Raw genomic sequence first — 26,189 nt, 5'->3', positions numbered from 1 at the left:
GTGCACTACTAAGTAATAAAAAGGAATAAACTATTAATACAACCATTCAGCTTGGGTGGAGCTCAAAGTCATTATGCTGAGTGCAAGAAGTCAAATAAAAAGGGTAAGCACAATATGAGCCCTTTCATATGACATTCTAGGAAAAACACAACTTTGTGGCATAAATCATATCAGTCACTTCCTAGAGAGGAAGGGATCAAGTTCAAGGAACATAAGGACACTTTAGAATGTGTTTTCTACCTTGACTGCACTGGTAGCTACAATGTTATATTCAATTATCAACATTAATCAAACTGTACACTTAAAAGAGGACTTTTTAAAAGTGTAACTAATACTGTGCTTGAATTGAAAAAACTTACTTTGTCCTTTACAAGTAATACTGATATCACTCGAGAAAGATGTCCTAATAGAGAAAACTGTCATTTACCTGTGAGCTATTAGTAGGTCTGGAATATATTAAGTTTCAGACACCAGCAGAATACAAAGAAATCAAGCAGGCCATTAAAATGTACCACCAAATCTAGGAATATAAGTTATATACTTCAAAATCATTTCCCTCTTTTACTGCTTTCTCTTTTTTTACTTACGTTCTTCCTTACATAAATTTTTAGTACTATCTGCAACCAATAGCATAGGCACTTACAATTATTTTGAAAGAAAAGAAAATTAAAGATTTTACCCCCAAAAAGGGACAAAAGGCAGAACCTGGGTTAATACTTACATTTACAGTCAGGAGGAGGAAGAAAGTAACCAAAGGAAAAGGGATGGAAATAGAAGTTGGAAAGAAAAGTAGAAGATCCTATAGATTCTAAAGTTACCTTTTCTGAATACTATCTCCCAAATCTGTGATCTTATAAAGAAAGAAAAGAGAAAAGTGAACCAAACACCATGGCAAAGCAAAAGAGGTACTTACTATCTTTGGAAATATAGTACAATCCTAGAATGGAAGGGGATGAAGAACCACCTAGTCCAATTCTCCCATTTTATAAGAATGAGAATCCTATCTCTCAGTCTCTTCTGTGGGGTGGATCAATAGCATACAAAAAAGGTGCACAGTCCATATCTGGAACATTTGCCTGTGGAATTACTAGGAAGTGCCCCTACTAAATTAGACCCGGCTATGGTTTTATCATATTAAATAATAAGCATGAATATTTTGCTGAAAACAGTGATTAAACAAAAAAAATTTACTTGGCTATTTAAGGGAATTCATTGTCAATTAAATTTACCTTATGGGAGCAAACAGATTCTGGATATCCATATGAAACAAGGTTCCCCTAAATCTCAAAGCTTTATATATGAAGGAAGGAAGGGAGGAATAATTGTTCTTAAAGTATCCAAGATGAAATAAGTCAGTTAAAATCGCTAAATACTGACGCATTCATGTAGCTGCGTTCATTGTGTGGGTTCTCCATGTCACTTTTTTCTCCTCATAAATACTGTCAAGTCAGTTCAACCAGTGTTGACATTACCAGAACAGGCACCGAGAGAGTATGGTTGCTCACAGAGAGGACACACAAAGGATCGCAGTCAACAGCAGAAGTGCAGTGAAGCTTGAGGTGCCAGGGCACCTGCAGCCTCCTGATTCTAGCTGGGGAATGCTGAGAATGGCAGGAAGACGGGGCTGAGATCATGACAATGGAATTAACCTTTTCCAGAGGGAGAGTTCCTATAGTTACCGGAGGTGAGCCACAGGTGGGGCTGGGTATGAGGATCTGCCAAGCCAGGGACCTGGTATACACAGAGTATTCTCAGTGTTTGTAATGGTTGATACACTGCGTCAACTTGAGAAGTCTAGAAGCCTAATTAAGTAAGTCAGCATCCCACATCCTGGGGTAGAGGACATGCCCTTATCACTCTAGGATGTTGTTCATTGTGTTAACTTGCGACTCAGCAGGGAGCCAGGGTCTTCACTTTGTAAACTTCCTGAGCCTGTGCAAGAGGAGAGCACCTAAATAGCATGAGTGCTACACCCATGGAAAGAAGGAAAGAATAGTTTCTTTATGTAAGACTCTACTGAGTGGCAAGCCCTTCCCTAGCTTTCTTGCATTTTGACCTGGAGTCTATCACAATGCTAAGTGAAATAAACCAGACACAGAAGGTTAAATGTCCCATGGCTTATATGTGAAACCCAAGTTCTATAATGAACAAAATAAAAGATGGATAGTAGGAAACAATAAGGTAGATTTCGTGAAGATGGGAAGGGAATAAGAAAGGGGGACGGGAGAGACTAAGAGAAGTAGAAAGGATCAAGCTGTGGTAGGTATAGCACCAATTCCTCACCAAGAATGTATTATGTATTACGGACATATATCAATAACAAAGAGGGGGAAACTCAAAAAAATAAGTTAGCACTGCCAACCCCTGCTTTCTAATATTTGCCCACACTGCACATTCATGGAGCTGTACTTTTCTTAGGCTTCTGCCTGGGTTGTATCTTTCTAAGCTTCTTACTTTGCTTTTCCCAATAATAACAGTGTATTCACCTTAGGGTTTCAGGAATAACCTCTGAACAAGTGCTGGGCACAAGTGTTTCCTTGGTAACAGCCAGCAGGTAAAATGACACTTCATTCTGATTGGAACCTGCCTATAAACCTTGTGACCATTTTCCGGTACAGCTGGGCTTTCTGTGCTCTCTAGTCCCACGCTGGCATGTACTGAACAGGCCTTTCTCGGGAAACAGAGCCATCAAGCTTCACCCTACAAAGATCTTAACATCAAGCCACAAGCAGTTGCAATCTAGTAAAGAGAGAGGAGCTATGTAGAGACAGGCTGATCACATGAAAACAATGTCCGGTGTCTTCCTAGAGAATCAAGAATGAGTTTCTAAAGCTCCAGTCCAGCTCATTTTTTTGCCAGTACAGGGAATTGGACCCAAGAACACTCTGCCACTTAGACTACATCTGCAGCCCTTTCGGTTTTCTTGAGACAGGGTCTCACTAAGTTACCAAGTTGCCCACGTTGGGCTCAAACTTGTGATCATCCTGTCTCAGCCTCCTGAGTAGCTGAGATTACAAGAGTGCACCACAATAGCTGGATACCGGCCCCGCTCTTAAGCACCAAACTTCAGATCTGATATGGCATTAGGGTTAAAATTAAATGTATCCACTGCCTCCTCCAAACACATACCCGAACCAAAGTCTAGTGAGCACTTCTAGGCTCCACTGGCTTACCCTGTTTGGCATAATGTTAAAAATAACATTGATTTTTAATAACTTTCTGGATAGAAACCTATCTGCGTGCAATATGCCACTAGCCTACCTTTGACAACCAACCAAGGCCAACATTTTGTCTGTTATCACCACAACCCAAGTCATTGCCTGCTTGTTTTTGGTTGTTTCTTTATTCCTTTCTGATGGTTATGAACAGTGAGACAAACAGGGGAAAAGCAACTGTTTCTTCCAAAGGCCAACCATTAACTTTTATAATATATAAAGAGGGACAAATAAGAAACAAAAAAATAAGAAAATCTTCCCACCACTTTCTCTCTTGTACCAGATGGAATGAGGCTGCTTACATGTGATGAGCTCAGGCACACAGAGAATATGGCCTTCAAATATAGATCTTCTCAAAGGGCAGGGATGGACTCATGTTCAACACACCTTTTGACATGAGCCAGAGCTATCACATGGCAGCAGACATGCCTGAGTGAAACTGAGTTTCTGAGTGGCATTTCTTTGGAGGGGCTTTCACTCTAGTCCTCAGGATAAACAATATGCACATGATGCCAAAAGAATTTGCAGCTCTGGAGAAGGAGGTGTGCAAATATTCAGCCCATTTGCAATTACTGTGGCTACCAAAGCAGGTTCAGCTGAGATTCCAGCAAGTCCATAAGCAAGTTGAATTTTCAAGCCCTTGACCATCTGTTCCCACAGCCATTCCATTCCCACATAAGTAGATGAATAATAAAAGATGGACAGGAGACAAGGGGATGCATGTCTTGCGAATGGGAAGGGTCCCAAGAAACCAAGGGCAAGGAGTAAGAGAAAGCGGAAAACGAAATAAGTGGCATAAAGTTATGCCATGTGCAGGAGCCTAATATCCTTGGTGAATGTAAACACCATGTGCCATAAACATGTGGTAGGATGAATAATATCAACAAGAAAAGAAATGGGGAAAGGGGAATTAAAGGAGGAGGGACTGGGGGAGGGAAAGGAAAGGGTATTAAAAAAACAAGTTGTATTAGGTACATGTACCTACTCCCCAAGATGATTGCAAACTGCACGTACCGTGAATATGTACTAATAAGTAAATAAGGAAACCATGTTTACTCGTAAACTTCAGAAAACACATTAAAGAAAATGAAATGTTGGAAAATGTATGAATCATTTCCATTGTCTGTACTCCCCACTCCCGCTTTCCCAGCCAGCTACTTACCTCTGAGCAGCCACAGTTGCAGCGGCATCCAGAGCAAAATGTCTCATCACATTCTCTTCCAAATACTTCTGCTCCCACTTTGTCATGTCAGCTTCCAGGGCCAGAATCCTCTCTTCCTTTTCTCTCAGGAGCTCCATCAGTGCAGCAGCATTGTACTCTGAAATGTTGGTGGGTTGAGCGCTCCCCTGGCGCTGTTGAGGGAGATACAAAGACCTCTGAGTTTAATGAGAGAATCACCATCATTGTCTGAGCCCAATTTAAAGGGCCCTGATTTTATAGGAAGGTAATAAGGGAGCATTGCCCAAGGTATATCAGGTTGGACTCCTTTTTTTTGGCAGTACTTGGATTCAAATCCGGGGCCCCAGGCATGGTAGGCAAGTGCTCTACCCTGGAGCTGCACCCTCACCTCCTAGTTTGGCTTCTGATTCAGAAAGAAACGAAGAAATGTAGGTCTCGTCCTAAAGCCACAGGACTAGAATTGAGTATGAGATTCCCTTTGTCAGATAAAGAGCTTGCCACACCAAATTGCCATGTTGCTCAGAAAATGGATCAATGGGATAAAAACGATTGCATCTGTGAAATGGGAAGTTTAAAAATCTAGAATTCAGTTCCTAACTTGTATGCTCTTTAGTGAGTCACACAACCTTTCCTGAGTCTTCATATTTCTCTCTTCCTGAGAAGAGGTAGAGTCACATGTTTTCTAAAGATGATTTCCAATTCTAAAATGTTGCTGAGGATACAGCCCAGTGGCAGAGTACTAGCCTAACATGCGGTAAGCCCTGGATTCAATCTCCAGCACTACAAACAGATACAATTTTAAAATGTCTAAGAGTCTATTTGTATAGCTGCTTTATTTCTTATATGACCTACAGTTTTGAATCCTATGAAAATAAAAAGTGAAGATCATAAGCATTAATGGTTTGGGTGGGATAGAAACCTAAAACAGTAGTCTTTGTATTTACAATGGGAAAAGCAGTCTGGCATAAAATGAGATAGGGCAAAAAGTGTAAGGATGAACATACATTTGTTTTCTGTCCATGCCAAATACAAAGTGAAAAATGAGTATCCAGGAATCATCCTCCCTCCCTCTCTCCTTCCCTCCTTCCCTTTCCCTTCCTCACTGCCCTTCTTTTCCCTGCCTCCCTTTAATTTCTCCATACCTGCTGGATTCTGAGAGACTCCAGCTCCCTCTCCAGTCTTGTCCGGAGACGATGCTCTAGCTGCTCCCGTTTCTCACATGCCGCCTGCAGCTGTACAAGGGCCTGCTGCATCTTCTCCACCTTATCTACGTACACCTGCTTCTTTTTCAACTAGAAACCCAGTTGGGAGATTTGCAGATGGAAAGAAAGAAAGCAACACAGTCACTTACACACACCCCGATCTAGCCTTGTGTTTAGAAACCATCCTGTCCTATGTTGCCTTGTATTTCTCATACACAGAATGTGAAGAGAGAAAGGAATTAAGAACCAACCCCTCTTTAATCTCTTTGTCCTGCCCAAACTCTGTGTCTTCCCTAAGTCTACCCTGTTCAGAATGGTGTTTTAGAGAGCAAGCTTTTCAGATTTCCCCTTATAGATGTCTTCACCTCTGTTCTTCACTCTAAACTTGAGTATTTTTTTGGCAGGGGAGTATATCTTATTTTAGTTGTTATAGTACAAAAATGCTATAGAGAGGGGAAAGGGGCTTTCCAGGGAGAAAGATTTAACTTTGTCTGAAAAGGGAGCCCATCCTTTCTTGTATAGCTGTCTGCTTTCCAGTTGGGAGAAAAAGAGTAGGCAACTGATGAAGGTACAAGGAGGCCAGAATTGTCTATTTGAAGTCTGATCCTGGTAATTACCCAATATAATCCATCATTGCCCACCTGGAAAGTTTCTTCTGCTTCTCAAAGCAGAAGTTGCCATGCAATGGTTCAGGTCACTGACCCACTTGTTTTTTTTGTTTGTTTGGTTTTTTTTGTTTGTTTTTTCTCCAGTACCAGGAACTGACCCACTTGTTTTTAACTAAAAGGTCACATGCTGTGTGTGGTTTGTATCTCACAAGCCCAAGTCCATGACTTTGGACTACTGTCTCCCAACTCTATTCTGGGACCTTCAAAGATCCCTATAGTCTCAAATGAAACAATTACATGTAAGATTCAGTGAGTTCAACATGATTTTTCCTCTTTGCAAGCCTATGAGCCTTATCCCAAAGCAAAAAGTGAAAGCAGGTTAGGAATAAGAATGTGAGTTATTTGTAACCATATAACTTACAAAGCCAAATCTTGGTTCCACAGGAATGAAGGAATGAAGAGGCTCTCAGAGCTCTTTAAAGAAGATACACATATCCTCAATACCCAAGAAGACAGGGGAAAAGGCAATCTTCCCACCTTATTAGCAAAAGAATAGATTCTGATTCTCAGAGTGAGGGCCCTCTCAGAGCTAAGAAATCAACCTGTAAACTCTTTCTAAAGCAGAAATTCTTCCAAGTGGGGCATACGTGTCATTATAATCCCCACAGAGAATGCAGACTGGTGAAACCACTGTGGAAATCAGTTTGGAGATTCCTCTGAAAACTAGGTTTGGAGGTCCCATTCAACCCAGCTATCCCCCTGCTGGGTATTTTCCCAGAAGATCTAAAAACATCATATCACAGTGATATATGTGCACCTATGTTCATAGCAGCACAATTTGTAATTGCTAAACTGTGGAAGCAACCCAAATGTCCATCCACCGAGGATTGGATAAGAAAATTGTGGTACTTTTATATAATGGAATATTACTCAGCTATAAAGAAAGATAAACTTGAGACCTTTATATTTAAATGGTCACAACTAGAGACCATACTCATAAGTGAAATAAATCAAACATACATGTGCAAGCACCGCATTGTTTCACTAGTGTAAATCTTGAAAGAGTTAATTCAAACTCGGAGGTATGATAGACACTGTGAAGTGATAGGAAACTGCTGAAGAGTAAAGGGCAACTGGGATGTGGGAAAAGAGAAGGGAAAGAAGGAGAAATTTTGTATGTATGTATATACATGACAGTTAACATGGTTGTTCTTCTGTCTTCTATTTCTATGCTGAAAGAAACTGTCAATGAGTCTTTGGTTGACCAGTATTGCATGTCTCTATCTGTTTTCATGAGAAGCCACTTTGAAGATATCAATATGTAATACAACCATTGTTAATTCCCTACCACTTTGTTTGTAACTCTGTATTGTCTGTACTGTGCTTGTGATATGTTGTAAAATGTTGTATGTCTGTTAATGTTTCCCTCCTTTTATCTTTAAAATAAAAAATATATATATGTAATCCCCACAGAAGCAAAGGCTAGGGATACTACCACTGTTAGATTAAAACTGAAACTATTACTGATGCACTGGTTTAGGAGAAATTCTGGAATTCAGCTCTGACTTTTCAATAAATCCCAAGACTTTGAGCTACCTAGACAGACAACTGCGCTGTAAGAAGTTACTGTAAGAAGTTACCTACGTTAGCACAGTCGGCCACACCCATTTAGCTGGGGCCAAGCCAACAGGATCAGCGTGACTCTGCCATTGCAGAAAACAGGTAACTCCATCATGACAGTGAGTCCAAATCACTGCTTTCTAGAACTTCCAGTGAGATGGCACTGGCATGTACAGGTAGGGAAATGTTTCTTGTCTTAGAATTGCCCCTATTCCCAAAAAATCTTGCTAAACTTTATCCAGGTAGAAGGAAACCTATCTTATATTTTCCCACCAGGCCTGTGGCATGTTTTGGCTAGGTAACTGGAAAATACAAACTTAAAAAAAAAAATTTCTACTTGCCATTTCATTTCATTTCATTTCACTCTTGACCTGGTTTCTAGCCTTATAAACCAGTTGAGGCAAACTCTAGGACTAGATGTTTTTATCCAATAGATTTTTTCCAAGGAAATGTAACAAACAAAAAATCATCACATGCTTTCTCTCAATGAGCTTAAATCTTTCTTCCCTGGGGTATGTGACTATTGGTTAACAATACTAACTAGGGCAACCAAAACTTAAGGGTCATGGATGTCTCTGCCTTTCCATTTTGCTAAGCTTTGAACAATTGGAGAGTAGGAAATATTCTCCATCCTTCACCTTTGGGGTTCTATAATCCTCATGAGCTATTTAAAGTTGAATGCATTTATTCATGAATCACTCTGGAAAGCCTGCAGGAGCAGTGCAATGTTAATGCAGAGAATGTTAACTATAATTACAAAGGCTTACAGCAGTTATACTTAAAGGCAATTAAACTTAGCATGCAGTTCTTGCCTGGACGGTAAAGTACTGAGATGTATGCTTAGAATACTTAAAAATATGCAGTCCAAGGCCAGGTGTATTTCTCCAACCCCCACTGCCTGTTTTGCAAAAGGACATGTAAATATTTTAGCAAAAATACTCCTTAGCAAGAGAAATCACTAGGCCAACTTCTCGGAAGGCAAAAAGGCCCAGGAAGTTCTCAGAATTGGCTGAAGACAGGCATGCAGGTTAGTTAAATTCCACAAAGCGGGCCAAGAAAATTCTATTACAGTTTCCCACTGGGATGATTTTCCCTATGGTGCCATGACCAGCGTAGCAATAATTATTCTACCTCCTTTAACCACAAAAAGAGTATAGCTCACCCACAAGCACCACAATTATCTAGTAAATGCTTCATCCCTAGATCTAAAGTTAGTACACGAAAGGACACTCTTGGATGCAACCAATACAAGATATTATAGGCGCAGTCAAGAAAGCCAGCCATCTTCTAGGTTGCAGATTTTTTTTCTAGGCTTCACATACACATAGAAAGGGAAAAATATCAATCTGGTTTAATACTACTGTTATCCTGCATTTTATTCTTCACCTTTTACCTTCATCATGATGAATCCTTTTTCTTCTCTCCCTCTCCTTTACCAATTTATCTCTGGTACTGAGATTTCAAGTATTAGATCAGTAACTGGCACAGCCCAAGTTCTCCTCCCAGTGCCATCAGAAATGTTAGTGTTTCCTTCTTTTATAAAGAGAAAGGCCGTACAGTAAGATGTTTAGTCATCAGTTCTAGCTTCTGATTGCCCAAGTCCAAACCCTGGCTTTCCAACTCACTAGCTACACAACCCAAGGCAAAGTTACTTTAATCTATCAGAGCTCCTTTTTCAGTTTCTCCCCCGAGCTTGCATTTACTCATGCATCAGGAACATGGAGATAATGATAACGTACTGTACCTCTATAAGGATCAAATGAGATAAAACATGAAGTGCTTAGTAGAGCTCCCGATACAAAAAGTACTCAGATTGTTTTTCTGTTTCTCTCTCTCTCTCTCTCTCCCTCTCTCTCTCTCTCTCCCTCACACACACACACACACACACACACACACACACACCCAAAATTTTCATTAGATAATGCAGTGAAAGGTAAAGAAACAAGATGGAAATCAGGAGACTGGGGTTCCAGGCCTAGCTTCACTGTTAGTGGTAACTTGCTTCTCTGTTCTCAGGCTTAGAGTCTTCATTTATTCAAAAAACAAAAAAAGAATGGGGGAAAGGGCTGTCAGGAGGCAACAAGCCAAAATGGTCAGCATGCTGATGGTGGCTGCATTAGCACAGTTGCGTAGCTGCACCTGCAACAGAAACTACATAGCTCATAAAATTCAAAACTATCTCATCGGGTCCTTTACAGGAAAAAAGTTTGCTAACCCGTGGAAAGGTTTTCAAATTGTGTTCCAGAGGCCTGGTATTTTGTGGAGTAGGTGTTTAAGTGGCCACTATGGTGAGTGGGTTGTGATCAATGAATCCTCTATTGTGTAGTATTTGATGCATTAGGGTTCTACATAAAACTTCATTTGAAAAAAAAAAGGTTGCCACGGCTTTGTATATGTGGTAAATATGTGTGAGTACACATGTGTGTGTGTTTACACTCACTCTTTTTGTGTGGTGTCTGTCTTCTCTAGAGAATGGGCCTCCTATCTTGGCTCTGTATAATCTTTTCATAAATCATGTGTTGATATGATTAAATTATTTAAGGTTCCAAAATGAACTTGGGTGTCTCACCCCTCCCTGCCTATGGACATAACACTCTCTTAGGAATGCTTGCTCCCTGAGGTTTTAATAGGTTAAAATGAAAACCACTGGGCTAGCCATAATCTAAGATGCCCTCCAAAGATCTGCAAACTCCTAAACCTTTTGTGATTCTAGGACATCCCTTCTTACTTTCAACACTGACCAATATCTATGGAAGCTAAGTAGGTTCCTGGAATTCCATACAGGTATATTCTTGGAAGTAAAAAAAAAAAAGCATTGCTTTAGTTTGCATGTATATATATATATATATATATATATATATATATATATATATATATATATATATATATATATATATATATAAAGAGAGAGATCATAAGATGTATACTCTCACAAGATCCTTGAATATTTCCTTTGCTATGTCTTCAGTGTTCATGGAAGTGAAGTAGCCCAGATTTTAAACGTGAAAAATGAGTTTTCAGAAAAGCAGGTTAGTCACTCTAGGTTTCTGACTGAGACCCATGGCCAGTCCCTAGAAGAAGCCAAGTAAAAAATCCAGCATTTCAACCAATCTTCACCTGGATATTACATGAATGGAGGCAATCATTCCATTCATTTAAGATCTTTATTTTTTAACCAACTGTCAATTTTGAAAAACTTGTTGAAGACTCCTTTCCCTTGCTTTCTTCATGTTCTGTCAATGTGGTTCTTTAAACCATCTTTACTCTTTATCTTGATTTTTAGATCCACTTTCTCCCCTACCCCACTCCACTCCATACTGTACCTCAAAGGTCTAATATATGACAGTTTATTTTTTTGCCTATATACCAGTGATTTTCAACTAGGGGTGATTCACCCCCAGGGGACATTTAGCAATGTGTAGAGACATTTTAGTTGTGACAGGAGTGGGTTGGATCTGGTAAACAGACACCAGTCATGCTGCTATATATACCATAATATATAGGATAGCTCCTGCCTTCCACCAGCACCAAAGATTTATCCAGTCCTGAATATCAATAATTTCAGAGTTCAGAAACAAGCTTAACATTTAGCACCACTGGATATCTTCTTCATACCATATTCCACTGTAGGGCCAACATCCTTTAAACTCTTAAGAGCAGGGCACTACTATTTTTCTTGGTAGCTGTGTTGGATTTTAGTTCTAATCCACTGGTCACTACTTTCTTGATGACCAATTAACATTAAATAACCGTCACATACAAGAACAAAAGTGAGTGTATTATAGTTCTACTGCAACACTGAAAATATAAAAGCAATACACAGACACCTTCCTAAATGTATTTACCTTGCTTGACCAAGTCAAAGTAAGGGTTTCAAATCATTCCTTTTCAGAGATAAGCTTTCAAGTGGGAATCACAAAATGAGGAAAAAGAATAGCAGCAGGAAGGCAATCTATTAAAGGATAAGGCAAACAAGGTCAATCAGCCACATATTTCCATTGCATTTCTGCCATAACTTGAACCTATTCCTAAGCATTTGACAGATCCTTTAACCCCCTTCTGACTCAGGAAAATCTGATCCCTGCAAATGAATACCACGTGAGGGCATCTCTTTCCCCCTTCCAACAACTGTGGGTGTCTTTCAAACTTATTTTTTAAAAGATGCTTAGATACAAAATTACTTGTAGAGCTCCTAAAGCTAACCATTTGCTTCAGCCATTTGCAAGGAAGTTGCTTAATCATTAACCTTCCCACCCTTGTGACTGGTGGACCAAGAACAGGGTGAGATATATTGAGTTTCTCCTAGATTTATCACTAACTGTATTGACTAATCTATTTGCACTTTAATTTTTTAATCTGTCTAAAGATAACCCGGTTTCCAGAAAAATATAATGATAGAAATTTAAATATTTTTAAAGATTAATAAACACAGAAAGTTAGGTAGATGGGGCAAATTATTAATACTAGCTGGTTGGTCACCAATCTATACAAACACTTCATCAGCTAAAGAACATTGAAGCCAATAATACAGAACTAAGCCAGTGTCTTCATTACTTCTGATTTGCCTCTTCACTTCTATTGTTCACATCTCGAAATGCCGTTTCACAAATTTCACAACTAAAGTGTAGTTTCTTTGCTCTTCTCTTTCATATAACTACTTCTAAGTTGCTCCAGGAGCCTTTGGTGATTTGAGTTTGATCTGACTTAGAATCTTACCCGGGAAACCCTGGCTCCAAGTAAGAGTTCACACTAAAGCAATTTTGTAATAGTACCCTGGCATGAGCTAGCTGCCAAGAAGCTATGGTCCACTTGTGGATATTAAAAGAACTGAAGAGTTAAAAGCCACCCCTAAACACTTGCTACTTACAGAACCGAGTTCATGTTGTAAAGAAGACTAAAGAAAAATTTACAAGGCTGGAATTCAAACAGCAAAAAGTCTAGGAAAATCTGAAAAAAATGAGCTCAGAGAAATCACTTTCTTTACTTGAGTTGGGACTGTAGTTTTGTTTGTTTTTTTTTTTTTAATATACTGGGTACAGCAATACCTGCTATAAAGAAAATGCACTTCCAGGAATATAAGAAATGGCACCTTTCAATGAAATGCCTTTCAAACAAATCAACAATTCATTAGGAGAACACCCGGCAAGATGTCTGAATCCTATCAACGCTCTAACTGCACACACAGTTCACTCTTGGATCTCCCATCCAAACTGATAATCTATCACAACTGTGTAAGTTTTACCTTCACCAGCAGAATCCTATTGTTTGAAAACTATTTTTTGAATATTAGAAATGTAAGTGTCTATGCCTAGAATATGTTCCTCCAGTACTGTGAAGAAGGAAGATTTGTTATAGTACTTGGTGGATAGGTATCATAGTAGAAACTTTTAAAAACTAAGAAAAAAGTAAGTAACAAAGGATCTAGAAAATAGAAAAACATCAGTTTTTATGAGGACTAGTGGAAATGGAGTAAAATGAGGTAAAGTTAGATTTGGAGAACTGGGTGGGGTAGAAATAGGACTTCAGAAAATATACTAGGTGTAGCAACAAAAGCTACTGATATAATGTCTAAAATGATCACCACACACTACAGTTCAGAAATGCTTAATAACTGGGTCTCTCTGTGAATCTCCAAGGCTTTTGCTCTAGACTAAAACCAAAGAACAAGGCTTACTGGGTCTTTTGCCAGCCCTCCCATGCTCTGCTTTCTCCCTTCTTATGCGCTCTGCTCAGTAAGCAGCCCACCCGCAGCATCTTCCCTCTTTGATCTTGTCAAGGTCCTTTTCCCACCATCCCTGAAATACAGTTACCCAAGAGATGGCTTCAACTCTGGATTCTCCTAAAACAGCAGCCAGCCAGAAGCCTGGGCTGCCTTGAGCCCTTTGAGAGGATATGCCAGGCATCTGTGGAAACTCTCCAGTGAGGTTAAATTGGTAGGGGGGTGGGAAGGTTCTCTTTGATGAGAGAATACCGTGGTTGTTGTAGAACACAGAGCTCTTTTGATTTGAAGTTTAATGAGCCTCCACTTCAATAGGACCTACGTGTCCCGAAAGATAAGGGCAAGAACGGAAAGGCACCATTTACCTCTTCATTTGGCTGCCTGTTACACAGGCTGTAGACCGATGTCAAGGACTGGATGACAGTGACTCACAAAGGAAACAGGTCTATTGCCTCCCAAGCAAGATACCCCCTTGGACATCAGCAAAGCAGGGCCCATTTGAAAGAATCTGTATTGAACTTGGAAGAGGATGGAAGCAGTGATTTCAGGAGAAAGTTTTCTGTGTGTCTGAGGCAACGTTTCTGTGTGGAGTTTAGAACATAGTGATTGTAAAGAACCCTAGGCAAGAGACTTAATGGGATTAAGAAGATGGAATGAATTTTAGGGAATGCAGCTATTCCTTCCTTGATCATCTTGATTTAATGAAAACTAGTTAGCTGAGTGACCCTGGAATTTGAGAACTGAGAAAACACTCCTCCCACAAAAGATCTATTCTGAGAAGGTTGTCCTAATTATGATTTATTAAGCAGACTAAGAGGTTTTCACTAGAACTTTGAAGGCCTGAAAAAAAAGTTTGTGGTTGATTAGTGAACCACAACTAACGTACGTGATAACATGAGACACAGGTAGGTCATCTAGCATAATCTATCTCTCTTCAAACACAGCCTTTGTTAACTCGGGCATGGTACTGTATCCCTATAGTCCTAGCACTCATGAAACTGAAGCAAGAGTATTGCATGTTTGAGCCCAGTCTAGACTGGATAGCAAGTGTACCATGAAGGCACCCTGAGCTACACAGCCAGATCCTGTCTCAAAACAAAGCCAAAAACATCAAACAAAAACATGGCCTTCCCTGAACCATCTCCACCACTCTTCTTGGGTTAGAAATGTTCACTGATTTTGTGAAGAAACCATAATGAACATCCCTTACAGATCTGCTCCAAAGCTGTCAATGCTGCAACTTAGAAATTCTACCTCAGAATGACTGAAGCCTAGCATAGACTGTGTCACAGGAGAACAGTAAAACTTTACTTAGAAATTCCTGTTCAAGGATGAGAGAAAGGGACGTTTTCCTTTCAATAGTATTGGGGGGAGAGGGCGAACAATACCTAGGATCAAGTCCAGCTCTGCCCAGTTACTAAAACAAGGCAGAAAAAAACCAAAGAACCAGCTTATTTTTCCTTAGACATGATCTTGTGAGGCTTTATACATGATGGAAGCAATCCAACTTCAGAGTCTAGAAGATGTTACATGGCCTCTAAGACTTCACTGGTTTAGAGAGAGGGCTGTAGGCTTACTCTCTGTTATGGTTTGTGTCTGGGTGTCCCCCCAAAGCCTCATGTGGCCATGGGGCAGGCTTTCAGAGTTTGATTGATTATGGGTGTGAGAGCTACACCCGCCCTGGGGTGGATAGTTTGCATATGTAAAGGAGAGGAAGAGGGTGCCTCTGCCCATTTCCTCCCTTGTGTGTGCTTGTTGCTTTGCTGTGTTCTGTCGCCATGAGCTGTAGCCCTCTGCCATGTGCCACTCTGCCTTGTAATCTGCCAAGTATGGACTGAAACCTCCACAGACTGTAAGCAAAATAAACTTTTCCTTCTAAATTTTGGGCATGAGGTATTTTGTCCCAGCAACGAGAGAAAAGTAACCAAGACACTCTCCCAGTCAAAGGTCCCATCTCCTTTAGTAATAGCAAAACTAAGTTTCCCAACAATGACTCCATATGAGAGTACTTGGATGAAATTAAGAATAATGAGTTTATTTGAGATATCTAGCCACCAGATACAATTCAATTAGTCCTAGCCAGTATTTATAATTTCTTTAAATAGTGAAGGTACACACTTTGGGGTAATCCTCTGAAAAACTACTAAAAATTTCTGGAACAAAAGCCCAGCAAAGCCTTAGAAATTGGAAGCCGGAAATACTGCTCAGGCAACCACTTGAACAAAGGCTGTCCAGCAGGAATGACATGTGAACATCTTCCCACACATAGGTTATTTCCATGATGAACAAGCAGTTACCACTGGGTCTCTGGGTGCTACAAACCAAGAAAGGGATAGTCTTTGTGCCCACTTATTTCCAGCTGGATGGGTACCTTTCCCAGAGGGGCAGCAGGGCTGTCAATATATCCCAATCTCAAAGCAGTCTGGAGAGGCTGCTCATAGTCTTTTGAGAGGCCTAAAGTGTAAAGCAATGAAAAAGGTGCAGAGGATGGAAGGCTATGGGGGTTGGGGGAGTAATGGGTACAAAATCACAGCAAGATAGAAGGAGTTAAATTCTCGTATTGCTTTCCACAGAAGATGAGTATAGTTAATGATACTGTATTATGTAACTCAAAATAGCTACAAGAGAGGATTTCTGAATGTTCTCATCACAGTCAAATGACACATTTGGGATGAATGGCTAACTTAATAATCCTCAGTCAATCAATATGCAATGTACAGAATGTATCAAAAGATCACACTGTACCCCATTAAGATGTACAACTTTTATCTCTTGATAAAAGTAATTTTAAAAGGAGCCATAGTTGCTAAGTCTTAACAAGCACCCACATTTTCTTTTTGGGAGCTGAGCCAAGGGATGATTCAGACTGGGAGACAGGCAGCAGGGTCTAGGGAAAGAAGAGTCATAAGATAACAGTTTTATTCCTGGTTCTACTGAAGAAGTGCTATGTGACGACCAATAAGCTACTACCTCTCAGTTCACCCTTCTTTAAAAGAGTACAGTCTTGTCCTGGAGTGTGATTCACTATGGAATTTCCTTGCAAAGAAAGAAAAGGGAAGGAAGAAAGGAAATATATCCCAAAGTGTAACAAAAACCCAAGGGGTATGCTATGCTCCTTAGACCTAGACATCAGGCAAATATAAATCTCTCTCATTTTCCATGAAGCAACTTAGAACGACTGTTGTCTCTTCATATTTATGAAACAAGTAAGTAATAAAGTAAGATATTAACCTGATTTTATGAAACTTAAATTTTTTTGAGGCAGGTTCTCGTTACATAGCTCAGGCTGGCCTTGAACTCACAGTGATCCTCCTGCCTCAGCCTCCCAAGTGCTGGGATTACAGGTGTGCACCCAGCATGAAACCTAAATTGAACACTTAAGCAAGTCAGGCTAAAAGACATCAGGAATTAGATGACATTATGGCCTGGTAAAGTATGAAACTACAACTCAACTCCAACAAACATTTTAATACCCAAAAAAGGAAAGCAGAAGAAATCTGTAAATCAGAAGATATCCAGAAAATACAACCATTCTTACTGTAGGACTGGAAGCAAGCAATGAATGAAGGTGGGAAAAATAGAGTCACTAACATTTTAATTTTGTCTCAGATTTATGAAATTCTTAACTTGTATTTCCCCTAAAAACAATTCAGATTACCCAAAAGAATTTAGTGAGATATTAAAAAATTAACTGAATTACACTTTGGCATCAACATTTGGCTGGAATACACTTATTTGTGGAACTATAAAGCATCTTAAGAGTTAGTTGTATCCCTGTACAATGACAACTGACATCCAAGATTAATTAATGATAATCTAGCAGGAAAGCTCCCTCTATTTTACCTAAACAGAGTTTATTATTACAATCCAGTAGCTTGCACATAGAGACTATTCAGATGCATATCAATCATACGTTTCACAGTTTAGGAGCCTTTGCATTATCAAGGGAAAGCTCCATCCTTGTACACATGACTGTCAATTTATTCACATCACATAATTACACTCTAAACACGAGTCACTAAACCACAGTAGCTATCTTACGCAGTAAATTCTCTAGACATAAACTGCAAAGTATCTCTGGGTCTTATCCTATCCCAGATCTCCCAAGACTGCTTCTATGCTCAAACTAATCTGCCAAGTCCAATAACACAAGGGATGGTCATCAACATGCGTTATTACCTATAAGGGGACTGATTTCTCACTAAGTGTGAAGAGACAACAGTCGTTCTAATTTCAAGATCATTGAGTGACTTTAAAATCTGGAACCACTTTATAGTTCTTCCAAAATAAAGTTTTAAATCTCTGTAAGAACTAGGATCTATCTATCTATCTATCTATCTATCTATCTATCTATCTATCTATCAAGGTAGGGAGCTAGGTATACATGAAGAACTTTGAGTATAAGAGTGATTAGCTTATTATACAAATGAGCAAATGGAAATTGCCCTTTGGCTGTAGTGATATCCAATTCTAGAGCAAAAGAAAGTAATTTACAGAGAAGAGAAAAGAAATCAAAGTCTACTCACATCAGCACAGCTATAACTAGAACCAGAAGACAGTGCCACCTCTTTGGAAGATTATGCTAACTGCCAATTCATCATGGCAGGAGGTCTACTGGCCTTGTTTACCCCACTCTGCTACCCTTGGTTCACATGGAAACTGTACCTCTTCCTCCAGCTTCACCACCTTGGCCTGTGCGTTGCTCAGGGCCTGGTCTCGGATTTCAATGTGTCGCCTCTGGTCCTCATTGGTAGAACGGGCAGTGGCCAGCTCTGCTTCCAGCTTCTCCTTCTCTCGCTGGCTTTCTTTATCTGTGAGGACATGAAGTATCAATACTGCTATCCAGGAACTGGCTCAAAAGCCTTATGTGAGCAAAACTGATAAATTAGACCCATTACTTAAGAGCCCACTGTTCTAGTGTACAACTAAAAGGACCATGATAGCCAAGAGTTACACTCTACCACTTTCTCTACTGCTAGCTTACTGTGTAAATTCTGAAAAAAAGTTACTTAAAAACTTATTGGTTGTTGCACAGAAACAATAAAAACACAGATGTAAAGTATCATGAAAAGCGTAAAGTACTGCACAAAAAGGAGATATACCATGCACACATATCAGAAGAGAAAGTAAGCTTGTGTCAATGTTATTCCTTCAAAATTTTTTTTGCATTGGCAAAAGAGTAATTGAACCGAGGAAATTTTTTTTCCTGTTGTTTTTCCTGTTTGTTTTTTTTCCTATGACAATATATTAAATAGACCTAAAATTATACTTTATCAAATAAATAAAACTTGGAATCCTACCATTGCACATTAACATTATTTTCTGAGATTAAATCTATTCAATAACACGACCTCTCCAAAGGAAGCCTAATTCAATACTACCCTTAACATAACAAAGTTTGTCTCAGAATCTGCTTCTCTTAGAAACTCAGTATCTTTAAAATGAAAGTGAGACAGAACTGGAAGGCATGTTATGGTCTTCGGTATTCTTTCCTCTGCAGGAGCGACTGAGTATGGCGGAACTGTCGGAAAGAACAGGGCAGAATTAAAGGGAAAAAAATCAAGATCATAGAAGTACATGCAACCATTTGACCTGAAAATAATCTACTACTTGATATTATTCTTTTCTGCTAACTTCAAAGAAGAATAAGGCCTAATATAAACCAGGCATGGTGGTGCACACTTGTAATCGCAGCGCTCAGGAGGCTGAGGCAGGAGGATTGCTATGAATTTGAGGCCAGCCTGGACTATATAATAAGTTCAAGTCCTGCCTGTACTACATAGCAAGACCCTATCTAAAAAAAAAGGCTTAATATAGTTTGAAAGTTTAGATTCTTTTTAAAAAGTAATCCAATATTTTCATATGCTTAAAATGTACACATGTATTTATTACAAACCTGCATATATACACACACGTGAACCTATATACATGTATAATATGATGTGTAAGTGTCTATTATTTCAAAATGGAAGAGTTTGGTGGGCAGGTAATGTTCTTTTTGGCTTGGGATTTGCAGAGAGCTCAGTTAAGCAGCACCTATATCATGAGGACTTCGGTATAAACAGTACAGGAGGAAAACAAGGATGAAACAGTAGTCAAATCTACAATTCTCAGGAGAATAAAGGAACACCGTCACAAATTAGTATCTGAACAAATTCACGCAGATTTATAAGTCATCTCTAAATAGATTTTATACTTTGATATACTCTTATTGTAATCTGCCCTCTTATAGTGGCTGTACCTTGTTCCAGTAACTATAGCTGATCAGAACATTTGAATATTACAACTGAAGTGGTTATCACTGAATCTCAATGATGTGATTCTCAAGGATCATTTACACATTCCATTGCTAGGTCTTGGGTTTAGAAGTGTGTTTTTCACGATGGCCCTCCAGAGAAGTCAATTGTGTTAGTTCAACTAGTAGGGACATTCAGTGAAGAGAGGCACAGTAATATGTATAAAAGGTGAAATAGGTAAATCACTGAGGACTCTCACTATGCAAGATAAATAAAAGATATTAGAAGTGAGTGGTAGAAAGAGCCCCAGAACCAGAGGAAATTAAAATAATCCTGAGCAAGTTTTTTACAAAACATTACTCAACTAAAATTGAACTCCTGAGCTGGGCGTGGGAATACACACCTGTAATCCCAGCACCCAGGAGTCTGAGGAGGCCATTATTAGTTCAAGGTCAGCCTGGGCTACATAGTGAGTTCAAAGCCAACCTAAACTACATAGCAAGACCCTGTGGCAGAAAAAAAAAAAACTGAACATCTGATTGAAGTAGTATTTTTTCTAAGAATATATAATCTGCCAAAATTTGTACTAAGAGCTGGGCATGGTGGCGCATGCCTGTAATCCCAGCACTCAGGAGGCTGAGGCAGGAGGATTGTTGTGAGTTCAAGGCTACCCTGGGCTACAAAGTGAGCTCAAGGTCAGCCTGAATTGCATAGTGAGACCCTGTCTCAAAAAGACAAAATTTGTACTAAGAGATGAGATGGTGTTTGTGTTGGTAATGAAAAGATGTTTAAATAAATATCAGTCTTGAATCTGTTCTAAATAACTTAAGACCATGGTTCTAGTCCCTGTCCTAAATTACTTTAACTCTGAACACATCAGTAAATCCAATTGCTATGACTTGATTTCCCTTCTTTTAAAATAGAAAAAGAGAACATCTAGTTTCTCTTCTGGTCTCTAAAAAAATTAGAAGTTACCACCCCACACTAAACAAAAATCAAAGTACTGAAGAAACTGAAAAACTAATGACTCTACTTGATTCATAAAAGAAGTGAGGTTATAGAGCAAACCTCTATCCTCTAAACTGGAAAGACAGGGATCAGTGATTTAGCTCAGTACTAGAGTGCTTGCCTAGCATGCATGAGGTCCTGAATTCAGTCCTCAGCACCAGATTTTTTAAATTAACAAAACAAGCCTGCAAAGACATAACAGTAAGACAGTTGTAGTGGTACATGCCTATAATTTCAGCACTTGGGAGGCTGAAGCAGGAAGAACACTGTGAGTTCAAGACTAACGTTAACTATATAGAGAAAGTCTATCTCTAAAAACCAAAAGGAAAAGAAAAGACAGACCAGTGGATAGAGACAATCACAATTTACCAATTCAGAAACATGAGCAAGAGTGGTAAATAGCACCAAATCATCCTCTCCAAGATTCAGAATCCAGAAAGTGGAATATAACAACTTGGAGAAAAAAAGGTGCTTAGTGGGTCCCCTTGAGCCAGGAAGCATCTGAAGGAAGAACTGGAGCCCACAGGGAAAGTGAAGAGACAGACTTCAATGCAGAAAAAAGAGGCGGCAAACTGCACTTTCTCCCTGATTCCTGGGTTACTGCATGAGAGAGGAGGCTCCAATCTACAGAGGCACAGTGAAGTGGGATGACTCCAGAGACCTCCACAGAGAAATGCACCAGTGGAACAGAGTAGTAGATGCTGTGAGCTACAATAGCTGGTGAATGACATCACCTCAAACACTGCCTGGAGAGAGTGCTTGGCCAGATACCATTTTAGGAAGAGGCCAACTGAACCCAGGCCTCAGAACAGCCATGAATTGCCTTCCTTTCTGGGCTCCCAGAGACTAGCTGAAGGAAAATGATGGGAGACATCCAGGGTCAGGGAGCCAACATCATGCAAGCAAGAGACATCCAGAGTGTTGATGGCAGAACAACTCCAGCCCTAATCCCATAACCACAGGCCAGGATCAGCATGAACTTCTGTAGAGAAGAAAGGACCAAATCATCACCTACACTAATCCTACTGCAGGCTTGCTGGGATTATCCAGCACCCTACCCTAATCTTACTACAGGCTTGCTGGGATGATCCAGCACAGATTTGGCCTCTATCTGCCTCCTTTGTTTACCAGGGACAGCAGAGACATGCCATGATTGGACACCACCACCAAACTATAGAACTGAGATGGTATCCACAGGCTTGAAATCACAGAGAAATCTTTTTCTTTGCTTTTGTTTTTTTCTTGATTACTTGCTTTTGTGTATTTATGAGTATGAACACTGTTTTTAGATTTGTTTTGTTTAGTACTTCTTTTTGGCTTTTTTCTTTTTCCTTTCCTTCCTGTCTTCTTCATCAGTTTCCCAAAGCTTGGGTAATATGCCCTTCTCCTTCAGCCTCACTTCCAATCTCCTCTCTTCTTTTATTTTCTTATTATTTATGTTGATAACATTTAAATTTTCTCCTCTGAGGGTAAAAACACTCTATGAAGGTTTTATATACTTTATATAATTTTCTGATTTTAGATTTTTGTTATGTAACCATAAATCTTGTACCTATGGTGAAAGATGGCAAATTAACAGTTGCCACAGTGTGTAATTTTCCACACTGTGCTTGATGCTATTGTGACTACTGGTTGTATGCCTTCAGCCAAGGTGACACAGTTACTGTGATCAATTGTTCTCCCTCATATGCCAATATTGACATAGTTGGGGAATTAAAAAAAAATACTATAGTCCAAACCAAATAACTGAGTGCTAGACCAAATGGGCAGCAACTCTACATCCTTAAAAAATTGAAGAGGCAGGGTCTTGAGACAGACTCAAAAGCCAAAAGCCAGCTACACAAAGAAGATATCTCTGAAAATGGTCATTTTCTAAGGAAATCTCAATAATTACAGCAAAGCTACATACCATAAATAATTTACTAGCATGAATGCAGACAAGAAATTTCAAAAAATAGAAAATAAGAAGACATGGAATTAGCATGTAAACCCAGACCTCCAGCTCCCCAAAGGCAAATTTAAGGGGCACTGAGGTGGAAGAAATCAATAGCAACCCAACCAAACTTTCTGAAATGATAGCAGCAGAAGGAATGGAACAGATGAATGAGGCTGGAGAACAACAATCAAGTAAAATCTCACACATAATTAAATAGATGATTACCATAATGATTGCTATGGTTAGTGAATCTAAAGTAGATACAGATAAAAAAAAAATAGAGGAATTATGAAAGTGATGGAAACCATGAATGTTCAACATAGGAATGAACTGGATTCCATAAAACAGATTCAAACAGATGTCCAGGAGATTAAACATTCTATTGAAAGTATATGCAGCAGAACCAACCAATGTGACAACAGAATATCAGACCTAGATGACAGGTTTAGTTATCATCAAAGAAAAGACTTCTTAAAAATACCAACGGACCATGAAAAACCAATCCAATAGCTGCTAGGGGATGCAAAGAATAACATAAGATTGGTTGGAATAGATGAAAAATCAGAAGGGAGCACAACAACATAAGAAACCTGTTCACAGAAGTCATGGCAGAAAATTTGCCAAGCATGGAAAAAGAATTTGACATACATACAGAGAAGTGAGAGATACAGAACTCCAATTAGCCACGATTAGAAAAAAAAATACACCAAAGCATATAATAGTCAATATTCCACAAATTCAACACAACAACAGAATATTAAAAGCTGTTAGAGAAAAGACACAAATCACAAATAAAGGAAATCCCACCATAATCAGAGCAGACTTCTCAACACAAACACATAAGTGAAGAAGCACTTGGAGTATTTCAAGCCCTAAAAGAAAACAACCTCCAACATAGATTGATGTGCCTTGTAAAACTATCTTTCAAAATTCATGGAGAAATGAGATATTTCCATGATAAAGAACACCTGAAGAAATTCATGACCGCCAAACCAGCATTCTAAAAAGTTCTAAAAGATATTCTATAAGAACACAATTCCATGAATCCCAATGGAATGAATCCACCAGGCAAACCACACAATTAAACAGAGGGAAAAGAAAGGAAACAAAGAACAGGAAAGTAATGTGACAATCATAAATCAATACATATCAATTATAGCCAGCAATGTCAATGGTCCTAATTCAAAAATCAAAAGAAAACAATCTGGCAGAATAGATCAAGAAAAATGTCCAACAATATCTTGTATAAAAGAAACACATTTAACCAAAAAACAAATTCATAAACTGAAAGTCAAAAGATCAAAAGCAGCACTCCATGTGACAGGACCCTGTACCAAAAGCAGGAGTAGATATTCTACTTGTGGGGATAATAGATTTTAAACCAAAATTGACCAGAAGAGATAAAGAATAAAGTAGACATAGGTAAACAAAATAGAGGAGCACAGGAAAATGATAGAAACCATGTATAACTAACATAAGAAAGAAATGGAATTTATGAAACAGATTCAAATAGATATTTAGGAAATTTAAAAATCCATTGGAAGTTTACAAAAGCAGCTGAAGAAAGTGAAGATAGAATATCAGACTTAGAAGATAGAATTGTGGTTAGCAATCACAAAAAGAAATATCTATTAAAAACAGCAAGAGACCATGAAAAAACAATCCAACAGCTGCAAGATGGTACAAAAATGAACAACATAAGATTAATCACAGTCAATTAAAAAAGGAGGCATTAGCACAAATGAAATAAAAAAACTGCTTACAGAAGTAATGGCACAAAATTCTCAAAGCATGGAAAAAGAATTAGAAATAAAGATAAATGAGGCATATTGAACTCCAATTATCCACAACCCAAATAAATTTACACCAAAACATATAATAAGGAAGATTCTAGAAATTCAGCACAAGAATAGAATATTACAAATTGTTGGAGAAAAAAACTCACCTATAAAGGAAAGCCAATCAGAATCACAGCAGACTTCTAAACACAAACCATTAAGTGAAGGAGAACATGGAGTGAACTATTTCAAGTCCTGAAAGAAAACAACTTTCAACCCAGACTGACGTACACTGTAAAACTATCTTTAAAAATCAATGGAGAAATAAGATACCTCCGTGACAAAGAACAAATGAACAAATTCATGACCACAAAACCAGCCTTCCAAAATATTCTGAAGGACATTTTAGAAACAGACAAAAATAGATGACAATCCAAAAATGCCAATAGAAAGAATCCACCACTGAAGACAAACAATTAAATGAAGGGGAAAAACAGGGAACCAATAACAGAAAAACAAAATAACAAGGACAAATCAATACATATCAGTTATAACTTTACATGTGAATGCTCTCAATTCACTATTCAAAAGAAACAGACTGGCAGAATGGATCAATAAACATGATTGAACAATATGCTGGATCAAAGAAACACATTTAACTCAAAAGGAAATATATAGACTGAAAAAGTCAAAGAATGGAAAACAATACTTTATGCAACATGACACTCAAAAAAAGCAGGGGTAGCTATTCTATTTGCAGACAAAGTGAACTTCAAGACAAGATTGATCAAAAGAGAGAGAAAGGTCACTACATACTTTTTAAGGGAAAACTTCATCATGAAGAGATAACAATCATAAATATATATGCAAACTATATAAAACAAATATTATTGGACATAAAAAATCAAATAAGCACTATGGTAATGGGGGATCTTAATACCCCACTGTCAGAGATAGATGGATCAACCATAAAAAAAATCAACAAAGAAATATCAGAATTGAACCAAACTTGTGAATAAATGAACTCAGTAGATATCTACAGAGTGCTCCACTCCACAACATCAGAATACATATTCTTCTCAGCTATGTGTGGGATGTTCTCAAAAATAGACCACATACTAGCACACAGAACATGCTTAAGTAAAGGCAAAGAAATTGAAATTATCCCATGCATATTATCAGACCAAAGTGCAATGAAATTGGAATCAATGGCCAAAGAAACAAACAAAAAACTCTATAAGCATATAAAAATTAAATAACATCCTACTGAACAAAAAAAGTGTCACAGATGAAACTAGAGAAGAAATTAAACACTATTTACAAGGAAATGATGATGTTGATACAACATAATGGAATTTATGTGGTAAAAATAAAAGCAGTCTGAAGAGGGGAAATTCATAGCAGTGAATTTTCATATCAGGAAAACAAAATGAGCTCAAATAAACAATCAACTGTTTAACCTCGAACTTCTACAAAAAGAACAAGTAAGCCCAAACCTCATACAAGGGAGAAAATTATAAAGATCAGAGCAGAAATTAATTCTACTCAGACTAAGAAAATAGTATGGCCCCAAACAAATAATGAAGAGTTGATTGTTTGAAAGATTAAATAAAATTGATAAACCACCACCCAACCTTATCAAAAGGGAAGAAGCTGGGCATGGTGGCACAGACCTGTAATCCTAGCA

The 26,189-nt window shown here is 38.6% G+C and overlaps 1 protein-coding gene across 5 annotated transcripts in view; it reads right to left on the bottom strand.

Moving 5' to 3' along the window:
• The window catches only part of Amot (angiomotin), a 76,643-nt gene that overhangs the window by 11,783 nt on the left and 38,671 nt on the right, over positions 1-26,189 (bottom strand). For all 5 annotated transcript variants that reach the window (XM_013504541.1, XM_005404628.2, XM_013504539.1 and 2 more), the window contains 3 exons: positions 18,210-18,355; positions 5,538-5,687; positions 4,378-4,568 (listed from right to left, as the gene is read on the bottom strand). In XM_013504541.1, coding sequence (XP_013359995.1) covers positions 4,378-4,568; positions 5,538-5,687; positions 18,210-18,355 — 487 coding nt within the window. The remainder of the gene's footprint in view (positions 1-4,377; positions 4,569-5,537; positions 5,688-18,209; positions 18,356-26,189) is intronic.

Source organism: Chinchilla lanigera, unplaced genomic scaffold, assembly GCF_000276665.1.
Source record: "Chinchilla lanigera isolate Chin_1 unplaced genomic scaffold, ChiLan1.0 scaffold00089, whole genome shotgun sequence".
Lineage (NCBI taxonomy): Eukaryota > Metazoa > Chordata > Mammalia > Rodentia > Chinchillidae > Chinchilla > Chinchilla lanigera.
Note: the sequence above shows the minus strand (reverse complement) of the source record. Positions and strands in the feature narration are given on the sequence as shown.